The following is a 23,264-nucleotide window of genomic DNA, read 5'->3' on the forward strand; positions in this document are numbered from 1 at the left end:
GATTTATAATAGTTTTATTTCAGAACTATATTTTTTTTTAATGTAGAATTTAGATAGCACTTATATTAAATTAATATTTCAAGTATTTTATATTTTTAAATTGTTCAAATAACAGTAATTCTTAAAATTTTAAATTAGATACACATACTAACATAATGCATATTATATGGCGTGACCTATTTGAATATCATGTTGAATCAACTAGGCCAAGGGGCAACGGTTACTAAAATAGTGATGATTAATACTAGACAATTTCTTCGAAATATTTGAGACGTAAAACTAATTCAAAACATTGAATTTAAGTCATAGTTAATAATATATAAGTACGTATATATTGCATTAATATCGCATTTATATCTGTACATTGTTTTAGATTCTGAGCAGAACTATGTGTATATTGATTTTACACGATAAAAAGTGGACAAAATAATTTTTAAACTTTGAGAGTGATTTTAATTAGAAAATTAGATCTAGTGTGTACTTTTAAGAAATCAAAATGAAAAATTTTCATCAATTTTTTTTTTTTTATAATCAGAAAAAACGAACAAAAATGTTTAAGCTGGACCATATTTCGATTAAATTGATTTATTTATTCTATTACAATTCAAAAACCACAGAAACTTAAAAAATTCAACGAGTATTTTAAGTATTTGTGTTATAATTTTTTTATAAGTGATATAACTTTTTAAATATTTTGATTTTTTTAAAAGCTATTTATAAACGATTATTTTTTAAGTGTCGATAAAAAAGTTTAAAAATGAGTAAAAATGTTCTAATAAATGATTAATCTTCCCACTAAAAAATATTTAAAATTTATAGTTACAGTAGTTTTTATAAGCATTTAAATTTTAAATTTCGACGAAATTCATCAAAATTTCGAAAATTACAAATTATTTTATAGTAAAAAATTAAAAATGCATAGTCTATTTTTTGATTATACCTAAAATTTGAAAAATTATATTATGTTCTGTAAACGTTTTATTAAACTATATTAAAAAAAAATCTTACCAGAAAGTAAGATTCATTTTTTATGACCATTTGAATTTAAAATTTTTACGACAACAGCTGATATTTACCAGTTAAATATTTTTTCCCAAACAATTTTTGATTTTGTTATAAACCAAAAATAAATAACCGTCTTATTTAAAATATTCACAAAATATACTATTACTTTAAGATTTAATTTTCAATATGTTTTGACTCTTTTTGAGTTATTTATATCTATATGAAATTTTTGATAATTTTTTTCTAAAAATATTAATAAAACAATATTTGATGATCAACATTTTTTTAAATGTATTAAAAGATCTCACATATTAAGTTATTTTTATAATACGTCTATATAATGTTATTAAAAATACTTGTAGGCACAATTTTTTTTTTTGAAGTTCAAATTTTCATAAAATTATGTATTTTCACGATGAATTATTCATAGAGATTTAAAACTTTTAAGTATTATTATGAATGTTGCTAATGAAGTAATGCATAATGAAGTTTTTTATTTACTTTAAGATATTATCTATTTTTACTATGAACTTTAATTTTATTGTTTTACGGTATTTACTAGAAGATATTAAACTTTGATTTATATAAGTTAATGTTATAATATATGGTATAAATACATATTATTATAATTTATAATAATTAAATGATAATATACTTAATAAGGCTTCTGCCACACCATGCGTTTTGGCGGGTCCGGTCAAAACGCATCCGGTCGACCGGATTAACGACTCACAAGAGTTCTTATTCTAGATGTCACACTAGTGCGTTTTGTCGGGACCTGACGATTCCTGCCGCTCGATGACCGCAACATGTTGCGGTCGGGCGGGAAACAAGTTGGCAGGACGTGTCATCAAAACACATAATTTTATATCGTGTATGCCACACTATGCGTTTTGGCCGCTGCGTTTTTTGAAAATTTATGAAAATTTATTATTTATTAAACACATAATTAATAATTATAATAAATTATATATTACATAAATATAGTAGGAACTTGATAATTGATTACTTATTTCATTTTAAGTGTTTTTTTTTGATAATTTTTAAAATATCTAAAATAATGGTTTTTGATACGGATAAATTTATATCTTGTATTCAAAATAACCCTTCCATATGGGAAATTGGATCAAAAGATTATATGGATAGGAACATAAAACAACAAAGTTGGAACACGATTGGCGAATACATGTTTGAAAATTGGAGTGAGCTTGAAGAGCGTGCAAAACAAAATAAAGGTTAAGTTATATTTTATACTTATTATATCATGTAAATTGTAGATAAAAATTACATTATTTAATACATTTAATACATAAATGTTATATTTAAAAATAATTTTTTTCTTAAACTAACATATTTATTTTAAAATTTAAATCATATCATATTGAAAATCAACTGCTCCTGGGCCCATAAAGTAGTTCGCAAAGTAATCCCTTACTTCAACTCCGTCCGATCGAGTTCCTGTTCCACGAGCCTCAATATCTTCAAAGTTGTGCGTTTGAGAATCTTCATAATTTATGCCATCTCTTTTACGAACGAAGTTATGCAATATGCAACACGCTTTTATTATATCGTCGGTAAAATCTGGTTCGACCTGGATAGCCGTATGTAAAACACGCCATTTATTCGCGAGTACTCCAAATGCACATTCAACTGTGCGCCTTGCTCTGGATAATCGATAGTTGAACACTCTTCGGGAATCAGTAAGTTTACGTCCAGGGTATGGCCTAAGTAAATTTTTATGTAAAGCAAACGCTTCATCTCCAATAAATACATACGGTTGTGGATTGGCACTTGTATTTGGTAAAACAACTGGTTCTGGTATGTTCAATTTGTCTTCATATAATTGTTTACCAAAAGCGCACTCCTTGAACACATTAGAGTCCCCTTCACGACCATATGAACCCACATCGATTACAACAAAATTTAAATTGGCGTCCACTACTGCCATAAAAACGATTGAGAAATACTTTTTATAATTAAAATATAATGAACCGGAGTCATTAGGATTTTTACACCTTATATGTTTTCCGTCTATTGCTCCTAGACAATTTGAAAAATTAGTTTTCGTATAAAATATATTTGATATTTCCACCCAATCTTCAGTGGTCGGTTTAGGCATCTCTTTTGAATTCAATGTTAACCATATCACTTTACATGTGTCCTTTACAATCACTCCAATCGTACTTCTTCCCACACAAAAATCAAATTTTAATGCGGAGAAGCATGTACCAGTTGATAAATATCTAAGAAACACGAAATAATTAATTAATAAATACATTTTGATTGGTAGCCTTTTAGATTCTAATTTCTGATTTTAGAGTTTTGTAATAATTAAAAATGTACCAGATGTTTAAATTAGCATTTTCTTTACATAAATAATTTTTTCAAAATATTTCGCTTACTTTAAGCTATTTTTAGGCAAAAATAGCTAATGCATAGGCACAGTTTTTTTTTCATAAGTTCAAATATTATAAGAATACCCACGATGCGAAATATGTGCGACTTTTATTTCTGATAATATATGATAGGTTAAAATCCAAATTTTAATTTAAACTAATTTGATTATTTATTTATAATAATAATATAGAATAAAAATTAATATAATTGTAGTGACAGACTTGAAAACCAAATGGAGACACATAAGAGACCATTACTCAAAATTTATAAATCAGGGGAAAAGTGGTGATAGTGCTAAAAAAAAAAAATATGTATATGCAGAATCACTCTCATTTCTGCAGCATGTAATCAAAAAGAGAAGGTGATTATATTAATATAATTATATTTAAATTTATTATTATTATTATTTTAGATTCTGAACGAAGTGATGAATGTATTGATTTTACAATGATATGTTTTTTTTTTTTTGTGTCTGTCGACAACATTTAGAGCAGTAAAAATGCTTCGATTTTTGACTTCAGCCCCTTTTTGAAAAGGAAATTGAATCTAGGTGGTACTTTGGGGGGTCAATTTGAAGTTCAAATTTTGACAAGATCTCGTCAAAATCATGAATATTAATTGCAAATTATTTTGTAGTTCAAAATTCATAAAATTATTTATATTTATATCTAACGTTAAATATTCTAGACTGACAAATCATCTCCGTTCAGAAACGTTTTTCGTATACAATGATACCTATCATTGCATTCAAATTTAACCTACCCTAGTCCGAGGTCCACCCCACCCCCTAATGTACAGCAGAGCGATACCCGCTTGCCGACTTTTTTTTTTTATATTTAAATTTAAATTAAATTTAAAAAAAAATGTTTTGACAAAATGTTAATTTTGTAAAAATATTTTAATAAAAAATTGTAAAATGTAACAAATATTAAAGTTAACAAGGTATATTTTCTGGGGGTGCTAAATCTTTGTCAGGGGAGGCTAAGCTCTCTCTACTTCCCCTCCCTAGTTCCGCCAAAGCGCCTACGAATTGTTTCAAATGTAATGAGAACTAAACGAATTATTTTCTATTTACTCATAGAACGACAGGTAATTTTGATGAAAATGTACATGAAGAAGGAGAAGGAGAAAATATCAGCGGAGAAGATTCGTCACACGAGCTAGAGATATATGATGAAACTATACCAGCTCAATCGGATAGATATTCTACTCCAAAAAGTAAAAAACAAAATAAATGCAAGGTACAAAAAATAACACAATTTCAAAGAGAATTATTAAAAAATTTATCTACTTCCGAGGAAGATGTCACATCTGATCCTGATAAGGCATTTTTATTTTCCTTATTACCCGATTATAAACGTCTTAACTATGAGCAAAAAACAGATTTTCGTCTCATGACTTTACAGTATTTTAGGAACATATCATTAGGATCTAATCAATTACAACCAACTCCGCCATCTTATAACATTAATCAAAACACTACTCGAATTCCCCCGATCCAAACTCAATATTCAAATGTATATTCTTCAGAGTTCAACCCTGGTTTGGGGTACAATCAAAATCATAATCTTATGCCACAACGCCCACAACCCTTGCCATATACTAGCTCATATAATTATACATCTGATCAATCTCAACAACCTAATACCAGTGGAGAAATGTACGGAAATTTTGATATTATAAATAAGTAGAGGTAGGTAATAATATTATATTTACTGCAATTTAAAAGGCGTGTTGTTTTATTTTTAAACAGTTTTATTATTATTTTTATTTTTTTTAAATATTTAAATAACAAAGTTTGTTATACAGTAAAATATATTATATTGTGTTTATAATGTACTTAATGATATTTAAAAAGGTATGTTATATTTTAATTTTTATACGGTATGACATTATTATTTTTTATTATTTTTTTTTTACAAATTTTAATAACAAAGTTTGTTATACAATATACAGTAAGTATTATATTGTGTTTTTAATGTATTTAATTTTTAAAAATTATATTTTATCTTAAATGAAAATTAAATACTACATTTTTTCTCATTGACTGTTTATCTGTTAACCTATTATCTACAGAAGTTATGTTTTAAAATAATTATTTTTAATTCATGATAACTAAGGATGATTATTGTTTACTTATTAAAATAATCATAAATCTCACGTTGAAAAACTCAACTTATAGGTATGTATTATAAAAAAAAAACTTACCTTATAGTAATTGTAAGACGTTCTTCAGCAGATATCGGATTACGAAATTCTGTTGTACTTTTTGTTATATGTGGCCGCAGTGTTTTTAGCAATTCATCAAAGCTGGAGATAGACATACGGTAATACTCAAAGAATTTGTCAGGATATTGTCTAATATTTTCAAAAAATGTCCTAAACTGGCCAATTTTCTCACGATCCATATTTAGTGGGTGTACCCAATACCTTCTTTGTACTTTCGGTGGATCTAATAAGCCTAATGCTTCAGCTACAGCAACAACTTTAATCTTTTTACGATTCATTTTTTTAATCTATTTAATTATATTAGATATTATATATTAATAAATTATTAAGTATTATATAACTAATATTGAATATATGTAAAAGTGCAAGTGCTAATAACTATTAAGTAATACAGGGTGCGGCATAATGGACTCCCACATTTCCGAAGTGAATTAAAAAAAAACGATACAAGATAAAGAAAAAAAATTTTTATTTTTAAAAACTATATTATATAAGGTTTTTTTAAAATTATTTTTTAAAAATTATATCGTCTAAATGATTGCCTTGACGAGCAACGCACATATGGAGCCGTTCTCGAAAATTTTCCATCACTTTCGCCAGCATATCGAGTGGAATCGCGGAGATTTCTTGACGGATGGCCTCTTTTAGTTCTTCAATGGTTCTTGGTCGATGTTTGAAAACTTCAGCTTTGAGGTATCCCCATAAGAAATAATCACATGGGCTCAAATCAGGGGAGCGAGGAGGCCATTTAATGTTTTCCCTTAAAGAGATCAAGCGACCAGGAAACATTTTTTGCAATACAGCACGAGAACAACGGGCTGTATGAGCTGTGGCCCCATCCTGTTGAAACCAGAAGACATCATTATTTTCATACTCTTCGATTTTCGGGCGTAAAAAGTTCTCCAACATCTCGCAGTACCGGTTGGAAGTCACAGTAACTGTAACATCACTCTCTTCAAAAAAATAAGGCCCCACGATGCCTACCGAGGACAAAGCACACCAAACTGTTACTTTAGGACTATGAAGAGGTCGTTGGTGTATTTTTAGAGGGTTTTCAGCAGCCCAATAACAAAAATTTTGTTTGTTCACTGTGCCAGAAATGTGGAAATGTGCTTCGTCGCTACTCCACACAATACCGTTGGGAGGCACAACTTTAAGGATTGCATTACAGCAATCTTTTCGTTTTCCCCAATCTGTTGGACTTAATTCCTGAGTTACCATAATCTTATATGGGTGTAATTTAAGATCACAGTGCAAAATTCGCCTTACCGTTCGATCCGATATCCCGAGAGCAGAGGCATGTTTCCGAGCAGAACGCGACGGAGACTGCTCTATCGATGTTCTTACTGCGGCAATGTTTTCCGGTGTTCTCACGGACTTGGGACGTCCAACCGGTTTTTTAGGCATTGCAGATCCCGTTGCTCTTAAATTTTGTACCCAATTCAAAATCGTTTTCCGATCAGGGACACTTTCGTTTGGATTCAAACTGAACCGAGTGCGAAATGCTCTCTGTGTCGCGATCACACATTCAGCGTTTTTGAAAAATGCCTCAATAACGAAACCACGTTGTTCACCAGACCACGGCATGATGACGACTAAAAACCTTATTAATAATCTAATCTAGCGAAATAAACCACTTTAATTTAATCAGTTTAATTACGCGCTAATGATTATTTGAAATATGGGAGTCCATTACGCCGCACCCTGTATAACTTACTTACTTACTTATGACGTGTTCAAAAAGTAAATTACACAAGTAGAAGTACACAAAAATATTATAATTTAGACACACTTAAATTATTATATAATTTATATAGTTATAACTGACGAGTAATATAATAAAATAACACTGCATAAAACAAGTAAGTAATATAGGTTTACCATCAAAGAGCGTAGGGACGTTGAATGTGATGCAATAGCAAAATATTGTTGATTACAAATTTGAAGACTAGCGGTGACATTTGGAACTTTGAATGCAGCGGCGGGAACATTTTTAAGAACAAAAACGCATAGATGTGACATGGTCAAAGCCATCCGGTCAAAACGCATCCAGTTTAACCGGACCCGCCAAAACGCATGGTGTGGCAGAAGCCTAAATGTAATATTTTTGGAAAAATATAACATGGTGAAACTCTGACAGATCGCCTCCGTTCTTAATCGTTTTGCATATATTATAATAACATATTTTAAATTTAATAAACCCATAATAGTGATCCACTTGATGTTTAGTATAAAATTTAGAATGGTACCTCCTTGCATATTTATTTTTTTTAAATTAAATTAAAATAAAATATTTTTATCTTATATTATGTTATAGATACATATCTGTGTGAATTTATTGTTGTCATTTTTTTTTTTTATATATATATTATATATTTATAATTTTGGTGAATAAAAAATAAAGTTATGATTAAAAATTATTCATTAACTATAATAATAATTCTAGTATAGCATAACTATGACAGATGCATGTATGTAATTAAATTTTTAATGTTAATATTAATACAATAAATGTTATTAAGAATAAATATACATAAGAATAAATAAATAATAAGATAATGCGCGGCCGACTACATTTAATTTAACTATTTGACTAAAATTAATTCGTATAATAGTTTAAACGTTTTTAGTTTTTCAATTCAAATAATAGTTTTTTATCGACTATTTAAGAACTTATATTAATATCCTCAATGAGTCATCAACCTCATTAAATCTTTTTTTTAATTTCTTACACATTAGTTTATTACATATTATTATTTAGATAATATATTATATATTGTAGACTGTAATAGTTTAATAAGTATAGCGTATTTGCATTGGTGTCTATGTCGTACTAATATATATCATATCAATCACAAAGAATTGCAACAATAAAAGCCATAAGATTTTTAAAATATTATAGTCAATAAAAAATGTACAGCTAGATTCACCCCAAAAATTACCACGAATCCGCATGATATCCGTATGTTAATATTTTTAAATTTTTTATTTCATACGTAGTTTTAATAACACACTTTGCATAAATCTCGTATACATTTTTAATACTAAAAAGATGATGCATTTAATATGATCACCTTATTGCTATACGACTAATTAATATTCGATATTAGTGATATTACCGAGATATAATGTAATATTGTTGGTATAGTAACAGTAAGTATACCAACTTAAGATACTCAATCAAAGTGCGTTAACTAAATAAATCCTAATTATGTATATGATTCGTACTTTTATAATATATTCATTATTTCTTTGCAAAATTTTACCTGCATTATACATAATATATTATATATATGTATGCGTGTATATATTGTTACATTTTCTTTACATTAGGTTCGATTAAAAATACAATAATTTCATGCTTTTTGACATTTTAACATACATTTTATTCAATAACCATAAGTCTTGAAAAAGATATTCTTTAGGTATTTGAATAGTAAATTGGAATTTTAAATATTTCCAAAATAAAGCATAATTCATTTACACTATATTATCATATTATACATCACTATACAAATGTGTGAAAATCAAAGCATTCCTATTTAAACTTTAGGTTTCTATCTAGAACATAAACAATAGAAATTTGAATGTGTCTTAATAGCCTTGGAAAAAATCACAGGATATCTAATTTATTTTGTTTAATTGTACACATAATATAATTGTAGCACTCAAAAAGGTCATTCAAAACTAACGCGATCCTATACCATGCAATTATGATCACCAAGTTTACAGCTTATAGTGATAAACAATTATTTTAACCACAATTATTCATAAACGACCGTGATTTGTTATTTCATATTTTTTAAATTATCATCGGATCAGTTAACACTCGAAAGTTAGCAATAGAACAATACAATGTATTATATTATAATTTATATTATTTTTGTGTAATTAGGAAAATGTATATTATTAAATGATAAACCATACATATATATATATATATATTATGAATTAATAATTATTAATATAATTAATTTTATATGTGTGTTTAATGTTTATAGTAGATACCCAAATCATTATATATTTTTTTCCTCGATATTTTTGCAATAATTTTAATTAATCAGTCTTTAGTCTTATTCTTTATTATTGTATTGTTAAACTAAAGTTTTCGACCACCCATACATAAAGTCTTTAAACTATTTGTTGATCCATTATTGTAATAACTATATAAGTAATCTCTACTCAAAACTAAAAATTATTATATTGTACATCCAATAAAATTCAATGAGTCATCAAATCAACAAGTCTACTCTGATATATAATTTTGTTTAATATACGTTCGTCTGACGAACAATAATTTATCATTGAAATATAATCATACCAATATAAATTATAGACTATTATTATTGTAAAACAAAATTGATATTCATAAAACATATATGTGTATTAAGTATACTATTAATAATATTAATTATATAATACGTTTTACATTAATGATGCTGTTTTACTATGTACAATGTACATGTTGTATATGTTGTACATGTATATAGATTCCTATGATTGAAAATGATCAAATTTTCTGTTAATGATTATCATACCTAAATTAAGCTTTTGTAACCAAAAAAAAAAAAAAAAAAATCAGTATTAATAACTAATAATTAGTTAAATAGATAAAACTAAATATCTAATTCTACATCATTATCTTATAATCATTAACTGACTTATTCTTGTTACTAAGACCATATAAAAATAATCATGCGTTAATAACATTACATTTATAGTCATATTTTAAACTGAATAAACGAGTTATGCATTATATAAATCCTATTAAATTTATAATTTACCATTTAAGAGCCATAAAACAAGAGGTAAATTGAACGTTGCTTAGCAAGCTAGTTAATTATGATGTTTTAGTATGAGTTGGCATTAATAAATGATTATGAAATATTGAACGAATGACCGAAAATAATAATCGAGATCCTTGAAAACTAAGATGAATTATTTCAATGGAAAACCTAACCTAAGATTTGTAGAAAGAGATGATCATATAATAACTATAGTACATTTAAATAACAAATTTATAATAGTGATTTAAATAATTAGGTATATAAAATTATTTTCAACATAATAGGTTATCTAACTTAACTTATACATAGATTTAAGTTTGTAATTTTTTATTTAAAAAAACCAATAATATGTATTTCTGAGTATTTTTAGCCTCAATACCCCATAGATTCTCCTCATTAAGTACCCCATAATATTAATGGTAATGCAGCACAACAAATCATAACAAATAGATAATATTAAAATGTATAAATAATGTATAACTATTATAGAAAACAAGTGCTTAATCTGAAAAATGTGTAATAGATTTTCATCGATAATTTTCAAATTTTAAAAGATAATAAAAATATATACGTGTTTATTAATTGATTTGTCAGCACTGCGTCACGATAATAATGAATAACACAGTATAATAATATATAGTAAAATGTGAATACCTACGCTATATGCGTTGATGGGTAAGCCGCATTAGTTCATTATGGTTTGTATAAAATTATTATTTAGAGACCGTAAAATTTCCGTTTTAATAATGACAGTCATAAAATTGAATACAAAAAAAAAAAATTGTTCAACTTATTGTGCGCTTGTGTTGTAATAATAAGATTGAAATGTCACCTTCTATTGTCAGTAAAAAAATATATATTAACGTTAAAACGTGAAAGGTATTTAAACTGAACCAATAAACTATCGATTAACAGTTTAAACATAAAAAAAGAATATGAAAAACATCATAAAACATAATTGTATAGATTATTAAATGACATTATACATACATAGTCTACTTATAGTAGTAATATATTATTAAATATGTATACACTATAGACTTTAGTATAATAGCTCATATTATATATATTACTATTTATAACAGTATAGATACTATATATGATGTTATCCAGAGACATTAACGCACGAACCATGAATAAATTAAAATACTATGCTATTGTTAAATCGATTGTTAAAATAAAAAATATGTCAAACTACATAATAAATAATTTTCCAGTAACAAAATACTTTTAATCGTAAAACTTAATAGAACAATATTATTTTATCAAACATATTATTATACATTATTATTGCTGTACGTATGATGATCTCATTATTCTTAATTTTTCAAATTCGTTATCAGTTATTAGCTGATAAGTTGTTCGCCATATCTACGGCTGTGTGTGGTATATTATCATAATATCTACACTTTTGTTTACTTAATAATATATTTACATATATGTATAGCATATTATCAAAGTCTATGAAATCAGTAAAAAAAAAAACTTAAAATGTTGTTGATGTAGGTACCACGTTCTGAACTCGTATCGCAATAATGTACACAATTATAAATAAAAACATGTGTACATATTTATAATTTTATTTCGTGTTTAATTTAATTTCTGAAGTCTTAACAATTATTTGTTTAACACATAAATACATAAAATGTAAAATCCTTGACTCGTTACGCTGAAATAAGTCCATTACCAACAGCTAATAGTTTTACTGAATGGCCCACGATTCAAAAATATCAGTCCTCCCTCCAAAAAAAAAAATTAATTAAATTGTACACTAATATAAAATTATGCGATTTATAAACAGTATTGTGATTTATAGATATTGGCAATCATTTTTTTTTTTTTGCATTTTCCTGTAATAATTTTTGTTAATGATACCATTACCTTTTTTTTTTTTGTTGTTGTTGTTGTTCTATTAGTTAAGTATTATAATTCCATAAAACCAATGAATTTATCTTAAACTGAAAGCGATTGAAAATTTTTTATTTTATTTAAGGTATTAATATCAAAAATTATAATAACTTGCATAAAGAGTACATATTTTCAATCTATCTATGTATTTTTAAATTAGACGATATTTCATTTAATGATAGTCTAAAAAATATCGGTAATTTCGTTGATTATTTTAAAATAGATACACATATTTTAATTGGATATTATTTTAGCATGTTTCAGCAAAAGAAAATGCACATTTTACTATTTTAAATTGTACATAATTTCTAGTCATATAATATACTATATGTGTACACACCCTGGGCCTCTATACCGTGTCTGTGATTATAAACTCATATTACATAGAGATTCCAACAGAGGCCTTCGGCTCTTCTCAGACAATTTGTACGCAAACGTATAGGCACCTTTACAAACGTTGGCCTGTTTTTATTTAATGATAAACGATCATTGTTTTAGGACCTGAACGTTGATGAAGACCAACACAAAAAGCGTAAGAACAATGAGAACTGGAATAGCGGTGTACTTGTGTTATGCTGCTGTACATAGTGCTAACGAGAGACCTTCCAGTATTAAATTCATATTAATAAATTACATGATGAGTCATTAATAATATTATATTGGTGTAATATACGAATAGCAAACGGACGTGTATGCGCAGATAATATCGCTCAGACACCATTTTTTTACACACAAATATTATCCTTATACCGGCCGCCGCGGTTCAAGGTTTAATCAATCAAATAAAATAAAAACACACACACATACACAGAATAAATATTATAATATAAAATGTAATATAGGTAGAGATTATATTATCATTATTATTATACAAACGAAAAATGTATGAAAACACATTCTCTTCCGCCGCGCGCATACAATAGGATTCGTTATTATTGTGGTTATTGTTATTAATTTTTTATTGTAGTGCTGTGATTTTTTTATATTTTCGACGCCAACGGTCTATAACGAGCGAACTTAACCGAACGACGCTGACGGGCGATTTATGCGTTATAGTCTTCAGTGTCGATATCTAATCGCGTGACCGCCGTGATCCTAGTGTTCGGGTTCAGAAAAACACATACAAACATACGTTAACTTCAACACTCAAACACACACACACAAACCAACTGTAACACACGCACGCGCGCGATCGCGCCTCTCTCTAACCCACATAATATCCGTCCTCGGCTCGCAATTAATCGTAGTAGTGTATTCTGCTGCTTCCGAGACGTACATTCGTGTGTGGGTTATTAACGTTTGAGACTGCACAGAGTCAGTTTTAATTTTTAATTTTTCATCTTTCGTTTTCAACAACAGAAATAATGGCAAAGTTCGCGATCAAAGCCCTCGTCGTCACCGCACTGGTGTGCCTCGTTTTTGACGTGAGTATTGAACATGGAAATGCATACATGAACCATAGAATATTATACTATATATTAGCGCCATAACTATCATTATTATTGCAGTGCATGACAATAATGTTTCGTTTTATCGACGGACGAATAATTAATGCACCTATATAATAATGTTTTGTAACAGTTCCACAAACGTACATAATATTATATTTTATCCGTTTGCTATTCTGCCAATGGTCTTTTTGTATGGTTGAAGACGATATTTATTGCGATGCACTACATATATTATAAATATATTATATAGGTAGGTATACATTGTGCATATACACGAATAAACTTAAAATTCTGTATACAATAATATTAAATTCTACCTATAGGTACATAATTTTACCATAATATTCAATTTTTTTTCGAATTTCATTGAATAATAATATTGTACAATTTATGGCATTATTTATTATTTGTGATCGTTTAACATACATAAAACAATGTTAAATGAACGTCGATTTGCCATCATAACGTGGACACACAACCGCGTCTGTTTATGTGCGCACATTACTATCGCACGAAGACGAACTCGTTATTATTATTATTATTATTTTATCGATCAGATTGACTTAATTTTAAGTTTTCTTTTTATCAGTTCTATTTGTTCCTTTTGACCTCAAACCATACAAAAAGCCCATTTTTAAGTTTTTACTCGCATGTGTTAATAATACAAAACGAGGTGTGCATTACTTACAAATAAATACCCAAAAATTTTAAAATAAATTAACTTAAACAAAAAATTACTAAAATATGACTTTTTGAAAAAAAAATAGACATTCTATTTTTGTATAAGTACTCATTTAAATATTATCCATTATTTATTGATTATTATTATTGTAAATATTTCATTTATACCCAACATAAGACAGGCACATACTTGTATTCAGTTCGTGATAAATTTGATGCTATAATAGACACTATTTGTATTATATTTTGAGTTAGGCCAAATAAACTTTACTGTATTTATTAAATTGGTACGACCATGATAATTATCATTGTTTTAAATTTAACTTTTATCGCACGTTCTTATTTTACCAAATATATTGTGTAGGTTTACGAAAAATAATAATCGTAATCAGCCAATTATTATATTCATTCGTTGGCCTAATTTATGAGTATTAATTACAATATAACATAATAATACTATGAAACGGTTTTCATTAACATTTTAATATATAAATTCATCTATTAAATAAATCATTATTTTTACCAATCATTAAATAATTTATAATATATCCAACGACAATTTATTTAAATTTTTCGACCTTGCTATTCGATTTTTCACAATAGAACAATGTTTCAACAAGATGATTTCATAATAAATATTTATGATGGTTAATTTTACTTTTTCTCTTATTCAAAAATTATACTAAACATGAGTATAGATACCTACCTCAAACACAAGCATTTATAGACAGCAATCAAATTCCATGTATAGTTTTTTCAACTATATTATGTAGACGTATAATATATGCACGCCGTTTTAGTATTTTTACTTCAAGTGTAGCAAATAAATTATTATAATTTTAATCTTTTCTCATAAAAAATAATTTTTTTAGTTACAATAGTACTTTATACACTTATATGTTATACGTGATATTACATAAAATTTCTCAACTTTAATTGAAAATTAATACTATATTAATAACTCTGAATTCTAATTAAAACCATAGGAAATATCTTCAAAATATAGTTCCATTATACCTTGACGCTTTATTTATAATATCATACTATTTATTAACTATTAAAATATTCAAAAATAAAATAAAATAACATGCTTGATGCTCCAACTGAAATGGTCAATTTATTACAATAATTTGATAGGCATCGCCCATCAAACAAAGTAGGTACAAAGCATGTTTTTATTTATTTTTAATTTAAAAACTTGAGTATGAAGCAAGACTTCTATTGAGACAACTTGTGATGGTTTCATGAGTAAATTTATCGTCGTCTATAAAAAAAAAAATTATCATTCTATAACACATTTAAATATTTAATGGTCATCATTTATAAGATAATTTGTGTACATAAATTATGAGTACACACCTATGATTTATTAAAATTTATTATTAATACCTATTATAGCGTATTTATCTGTGCTTTTCACTATTTCTGTAAATACAAACATAACACATACACGAATATATAACATCTATTTTATGTACATATAACATATACAATCATTGCATTTTTTGATAAATAAAATAGTTTTTAATTATTATATGATTATAAAAGTGTAAAAAAATCAAGAACTTTTAATCCAAACGATTCTTCTACAAAATGCATGTATACATACTTTGAAATACCTTAAATTATCAATTTTCAATCACGCGCATAAATAAAATAACTAAATAATACTCGTGTGAAATATAAACCATATTGAGTGGTTTGAAGAATAATTATGGAAATACTAAATATTATAACAAATAATAAAACAATCTTTACATCTATATAACCGTGGTATTATGGATACCCATAAAATATATGTATGTGTCTCAAAAGTTAATGGAATATTGACCACCCTATCAGATAATGTTAATTCAACGCAAAATTCCCAAATCAGTCAAATGTATAATAGTAACCAAGCAAAACGAAAATAATAATACATCTCCACATAATTTGTATTCGGACATTTGGTACAGCATTTCGGACAGCAACAACGTCCAACGATTTAAACAATGAAGCAAAACATTAAATATTATGTCAGTCGACTGGCGACGGGCGACAGTGACTGCGATTTATCTCTATTCATAATTTTATCATCTGCAAAAAAAGTCAAAATTTTTTATTTATGAATTATACATCGAAATAAACGATGTAAAGATGCGGCGAGATTTGCAAAATATTTCGATGAGCCCGTATATTATAATAATACTCGGGACGGCGCATAGTAAATCGGTTGGAATTAATTCATTTGCTGCATATAAAACAAACCAAAAATCAACGTCAACGTAATCGCTGAAATTTTCCGGATGATTTTTTTTCAGTAATAGTATATAAGTTTATTGTAAACAAATTGTATGCGATTTTAAACCTTCTAATCAAAATTGCTCCAATCTCGAAAAACTTATACGTTGTTTAGCATTGCGCATGTACTTCAATTGATTTTATAAATTTTACTACATCATACGTATAAACTAATTTTATCTAAAGCAATTGAAAATTCTCAAATTTGTACAAGCTCAAACGTAAACATTCACTTTTAATTTAGAATATGAACTCTGATAAATATTGACAAAAATATTTGTATTTGTTGTAATACCGTGTTGATAATAAAAAAAACTAAACAGTAAGACTGTGATAAAACTTAAAATGAATCCCGTGTTTTGGTATTTTACAATAGTGTATACCTAACTCAGACTAAACACCCAAAAATTGATTTATTTTAGATTTTAACCAACATATTCTCGTATACCATAGTTACGAAAAAACATGCTATATTACAATACAATCGAATCCATGAGTTGTGTAATGGCGTATGTGTAATTTCATAGACATATGACTGCATTCTCATAGCAATATAATGTAAAGAAAAGCGCACTATTGACTATTTTAGTAGAAGACGCTTTTACAGGTTCGATTTTATTTTCCAAAAAATAAAAAATAAAATAGATAATAGTATTTTTTATTAGGTATATAGTAATTTTTAATGGTCAACATAAGTTAAAATTCAAATATGTTAAATTTTAACAATTCATTTTTAAATTAATCAGATTCACTGCGAAAAATAATAGATTACAGATACAAGGACCAAATTATACACATAGATAAATTCGAGTTGTTATACAAACCTATCCCTATATAACATAGGTGGCCAATTTGCGGCTCGCCACCCACATGTGGCTCTCGCCATTGTCAAATGCAGCTCGCGTTTTATTTACAAAATCAAAATTTACTTAATATTATTATAAATTTTAATTTTTAGGTATTAGCTTATAAAAAATTATCAAATTATATAAACATTTTGGCTCTTGGTATCATTGTATTTATCTATGTGGTCCGCGAACCTATTCATGTTGGCCACCCCTGTTTTATAATAACAATTAATTTATAATATAACAAGAATATTTTATGTATATAATAATATCGTTCTTATTTTTTATGTTGCATATTTATTTTTCATTAATTCGATTTGTTGATTAGAGCCTAGTAAAAATTATTTAGAAATAAAATCAAGTAGGTACCTATATGACTTATAAGTGGGCACCCATATTATTAAAATGAAATAAAGCTGTCTGCCGACTGGTGTTTACGAGTACGGGGGAAAAAGAAAAAACGTCGGGTAATAGATAACTCCACGAGATTTTCTTTGGGGTGACCCTAAGGCCTACTGGTATCTATTGTTTTTTACTTTTGTTTAGGACTATTTCGGAGTTCACTCCCATCTCGCTAATAATAAAAAACTTTCGTTTTTAAATTCAACAGTCTTACACTAGTTTAATGGTTTAGCAAAGAAAAAATATTTTGATTTTACTTAGCTACTCCGTACTCGGTATATACAGTGAGAGATAATGGGAATAATTAATACTGAATATTGTTTAGGGGCAAAATGTTTTTTCAAACACAATTAGGTTTTAGTATTAAACAAGAAATTATTATCGTAATTGAATGCAAATTAAAGTATTCGAGAGACGAGAGCACACAGTGATTATGTAATACACATTTATGTATACCGTGTAATGTGAATAGAACAGACGAATAGCTATTATTGTGTACTTGTATCCAAGTAAAATAATAATCGAAAACAATTAACAACGATAACTATACTAATAATGTCATTGCAATATCAATCTGACAATTAAATTACAAAATACTATAATACATAATATAAAATACGGTCGAGTTTCGTGTGACTTTTAGCGTACCATACAAAACAATGGATGCTAACGTGTTGTATAACACTATTAAAAAACAAAAAAAAAAAAAAAAAAATGTTTCTTCGGTAGGTATTGGTTCCCTTTTCGGTTTCGATTATTCGACACACTCGAATTAAATAAGACGTGTCGAAATGTAATAGTATATATAAGTGTACATGGCGAGGAGATCGTTATTGTTTAACATATTCACCATAATATTACAATATAATATTTTATACGTAGATTTAAATAATATAATTCAATACGAATAAATACTCCGGTGAGATTATTAAAATGCGTTCATATCGAATATAACGACAAATTCGAGACACGACGATAAGCGTGCGCGGAAAAATCGCGATGACCGAAATCCCGCGCACGGCGTAATGCGATGATGTCCGCAAAAGCGAATTCCTGTCGTCCGTCGCGTAATCGCGTAATAATTGTAACTGTGTAGATTGTAGATACATTATGGAGTCATTTGATAGATAAACACACGACTGCACAATTTTGTACGTATTAAACTTTTCGTTTATTATATCATGCGAGTATCTGCAGTGGCTTGAATCAAGTGTACAACACAATACATGTCATGTGCGATTGCAATTATTATATTATATTTATACGTGCGTGGAATTTAAACGAAATAGTAGGGTTTTCTTTTCTCTTTTTTTTTTTTTTTTTTTGTTTCTCCTGTTGAATTTAAAAAGAAAAAACAGAATCCAAAAAGAGTCGTCTGGTTTGTTTTGATTATTTAGTGTGGCCGCGCAGCGGACACGCAACAACAGACGGGACTGGATAGTCTGCAGGAGTCGGCTAAGGGCAAGATGACCGAGTTCATGAATTCGTTCAAGCAAACCGCATCGGAAACGTTCAACAAAGTGCAGGCGGCGGTTAAAGAGCCGGAAAACACCAAAAAAGTCGAATCGCAGCTGAGCAGCTTCTTTAGCGGCGCGCTGACCAAACTGAAGAACACATTCAGCTCGACTAAGACCAACCCGGACGATTTGACCAAACAGGAAGCCATCAAAGCGTTTGACGATTACGCGATAAAACATCCGAAATGAGCCGGCTAATAATACTAATTTCGACAGGAATAATATAACATGAACGATTTTAATATAACAATGCTTTTAATATGTATAATATACGATATTATATGTGACTGCGATATTACATAGGTTAGATATTTTATATTTTTAAATTCCATGTGCACCAACTTTCAGTAAACAATTGTACAACGATCGATTTATATATAAGTACATCTTAAGTAAGTTTCTCTGTAAATCAAAAATTTTAAATTGTTAATAAAATCGGTATCCAGTCGAATTTTATGATAATGTTTTTATTTTTGTTGTTGTTGTTGTTGTTGTTAATTTCGTCTTCGTAAACATAACCGGTAACCATATAATTTATTAGATTTGTAACAAGTGTGTACTGTATATTAATTGTCGTGATAACAGTATAACCAGTAACTTCAACGACGTATTGAAATTTATAAACTACGCGATTGGGTGATGTGTTTATAAATGGTGATATTAAATTATTTAAATTAACTCAAACATTTTCAAAAGAATAAAGTGTAGGTTAGATACAACATATATTACTTTATAGCTACAATTCAAATGATGACTTTACGCGTATCTGCACAGAGACAATTTTTACGCATATAACATTATAACATAGGAAAGTACGAATAGCATGAATTTTGTATGTACTTATATATTTAGCAATATTAATAATACCTGAAAATAATCATAATTATAATACAATATTATGATATACCTATTAATTATTATGCATATGTGTATTGTAGTAATAAAATCACTCTCTCTCAGATTTCAAAATATAATCATTTGCAAGAAAATAAATAATAAGATTATTATTTAAGTATATATTTCAGGCAGTTAATTTTTCATAGCGGCCATAACACGAGCTAAAAATAAAAATAAAAATCGAACTATTTCGACGATGAATAATAAATACGTTTTCATATTGCTATAAAAGTTATTCCTTGCAGCCTTAATCAAAATTTAATTTTAATAAATAATTAAAGTTAATTGAATAAAAGTCTCACAAAGAACAATATAATTTTTACCTTCTGCTGATTTACGCTTTTAAATATGTATAAAAAAAAAAATAACATCATTTTACGAGAGTCATTACAACAAGACTGAGAAAAAGTGTTGGATGTCGATTTGTACGTTTTAGAATTTTAATAAATATAATTTAGAGCTTAATCTATAATTGTGTGCTAATTTGTTTCTAATTTATTATTAATAAATCTATAACAAATAAATACAATTCACAAACACATATTATTATTACTATTATTTGATACATACCTATTTACACATGTGTCACTGTGTAAATTACATATTTCTTAATTATTCAACTTACTCGTACGTTTATTATATTTAAAAGGAGTACCAAAATACTTCAATGTGCTAGAGAAAAAAAATGAAGCATAAAAATCTTTACATTTAGTATTCTATACATTTTGCTTTATGAACGATAATATTATGTAATAAATAATAATAATCACTTTTAATCATCCATTAAAAACACTATGAGCCACTCAATACGTAAATTTTGTGTAGATGAATTCATATTTTCTCTGTCTGAATATAAATAATACGTAAATAATATTACAATATTTTACCATACATCAGTGCATTGCACATAATATTATTATAAACAATCTATAATGATGAAAGTGAGTAAACAACATTGCTATGAAATAATACGAAATATAGATAAGTTTAATTATATAAGTTTTTGGTTCAAAAAGCCATGGTATTCCAACATGGTAAGTTCTTATTAGAACCGAAGAAAAAGATTAAAACTTCAAGTATGGCATAAAGTATACTGGCTCTGTATGTCAAACATTATAAAACCACGGAACGTTGACGATTTTCGGTTTTCATACGCGTCGAACGAGATGAATAACATTCTCATAACTGTTGAGATTCAACCTGATACCTACTGAATATATAAATTATAATAACACACAAAAACTTTCATTGTAATTAATCACACGTCATACTCTAAAACCATTCACTCGCGTCTTGCAGTCACCACATCAATTAACTTCATCTTTATCACAATATAACCTTCTTGTGTTTATATTTTTTTTACGCATAATATACTTGTCTATATTAATGTACCTAATACTATCTATTGTATAAAAATATAATAAATATTTTAAAATTATTAAGAATCTTTAAAAATATATATTTCAAAAATAAAAAGCATTTTTTGAAGAAATGTAATAAAAAAAATTGTTTTTCAGGACTACACAGTTTTAAATCATCCACATGGACATGATGTAATATGAAAAAATTATTTTTATTTTTATTTCTCTGTTTGTGTTATCAATTTTTACTTTGTACAAGTCCGTTAAAAAAACTACAAATGAAAAATAATAATATTCGATTAGGAAAAAATCTTGTAAGTGCGTATAAAGTTAAATACTCATTTAAATTGAAACTTTTAAAAACTTAGATTTTTATATTAAATACCCTAAAATTCTAAAATATTCCACAAAAATTAAAATTGTCAAAAAAATATGCAAAATAAAAATTTCTTATTCTGATTGAAACATACATAAAAAGTATGAACGTATATTATAAAATAAGCATTTCTGGCATCAGAAAACAATGCAAAGTACATCGAAATCCTTCCCTAATAATAATGATTAGGCATCTATAATGTATACGACGTGTACCACGTCCGTCACACCAGTGTTATCTATGTAAAATATAATCACAAGAGTATCTATGAAGTTGTTTTGTATTGTTTTGTGTAGTTGGCCGCGTCCGATAACAGTCAACAGCATCATCAAAACGAGGACTTACACCAGCAGATGGCCGGGCACGTCGACAAGGACACATCTGCGGAGACCACGCCGTCACCCAGCACGTTCAAGGACAAGTTCAAGGGATTCGTGAGCAGCGTCAAAGAGGGAGCGTCCGAAGCGCTGGACAAACTGGACGAAAAACGCAAGGAAGCGGTTGCCGGCACTAAGAAGCTGGTGAATGGCGCCATCGACAAGATCAAGCACTCGTACGACTCGTTAAAGAACGGCAACTCCGAGGAGAATGTACCAAGGGTTCCGGATTCGTCGTCGGAAGAACATGTCAAGAACGCCGCCGACAAAGCTAAGGAAGCCAAAGACGCTGTTGTCGACAAGACTCAGAACTTCATGAAATCCGAATAATTCAATTGATGACCCGTCATATATATACGACCCACCAGCTCTCCAATCACACTACATATTATGTTGTGATAATAATATATCATATCGCATTATAATATTATTATTTATTACTTTTTTCATGTATTAATAACAGTCACATATTATGTTATAAGCTTCCTCGAGAATCCCGTGACAATATTTTTTGTCTATCGACAGTGCCCATAATCGCGTTACAATATATGATGGTAATATTAGCCATTTGAACAGTAAGATCGCCTTGTAATTATGCATGTAACGCGTTCTGCGGTAGATTGTTTTCCATTTTTACCTTTAAAACTTCCAGTACATTTTAAAACGTATTATGTTAGCACGATATGCATAAGCCGACAATATTGTTACTGTTAATATTGTCAATATATTATTAATATTAGCATTACTC

General features: G+C 27.8%; 3 protein-coding genes across 7 annotated transcripts; 2 read left to right on the forward strand and 1 right to left on the reverse strand.

Moving 5' to 3' along the window:
• Window positions 1-1,680: 1,680 nt before the first annotated feature.
• Window positions 1,681-5,128, forward strand: LOC112594273. 2 transcript variants are annotated; one of them, XM_025338974.1, is made up of 3 exons: window positions 1,681-2,240; window positions 3,616-3,763; window positions 4,484-5,128. In XM_025338974.1, the coding sequence occupies exons 1-3, from the start codon at window positions 2,066-2,068 to the stop codon at window positions 5,091-5,093; spliced, it is 933 nt and encodes a 310-aa protein (XP_025194759.1). In that variant the 5' UTR covers window positions 1,681-2,065; the 3' UTR covers window positions 5,094-5,128. The 2 variants fall into 2 exon arrangements, with proteins under 2 accessions (XP_025194759.1, XP_025194761.1); XM_025338976.1 differs by lacking the exon at window positions 1,681-2,240 and adding an exon at window positions 3,257-3,533.
• On the reverse strand, window positions 2,334-7,714 carry LOC112594271 (protein ALP1-like). Of its 4 annotated transcripts, none has more exons than XM_025338970.1 (3): window positions 7,513-7,714; window positions 5,611-5,918; window positions 2,334-3,248 (listed from the first exon to the last, which is right to left on the reverse strand). In XM_025338970.1, the coding sequence occupies exons 1-3, from the start codon at window positions 7,678-7,680 to the stop codon at window positions 2,372-2,374; spliced, it is 1,353 nt and encodes a 450-aa protein (XP_025194755.1). In that variant the 5' UTR covers window positions 7,681-7,714; the 3' UTR covers window positions 2,334-2,371. The 4 variants fall into 4 exon arrangements, with proteins under 4 accessions (XP_025194755.1, XP_025194756.1, XP_025194758.1 ...); XM_025338971.1 differs by having other exon boundaries at window positions 7,349-7,714; XM_025338973.1 differs by lacking the exon at window positions 7,513-7,714 and adding an exon at window positions 7,357-7,399.
• A 5,696-nt stretch (window positions 7,715-13,410) lies between these two features.
• Window positions 13,411-23,264, forward strand: LOC112594275. The gene is made up of 2 exons (XM_025338978.1): window positions 13,411-13,750; window positions 22,436-23,264. Exons 1-2 carry the CDS (start codon window positions 13,691-13,693, stop codon window positions 22,844-22,846), a joined length of 471 nt encoding a protein of 156 aa, XP_025194763.1. The 5' UTR covers window positions 13,411-13,690; the 3' UTR covers window positions 22,847-23,264.

Source organism: Melanaphis sacchari, unplaced genomic scaffold (assembly GCF_002803265.2).
Source record: "Melanaphis sacchari strain LSU unplaced genomic scaffold, SCAv2.0 Contig225_pilon_pilon, whole genome shotgun sequence".
Classification (NCBI taxonomy): Eukaryota; Metazoa; Arthropoda; class Insecta; order Hemiptera; family Aphididae; genus Melanaphis; species Melanaphis sacchari.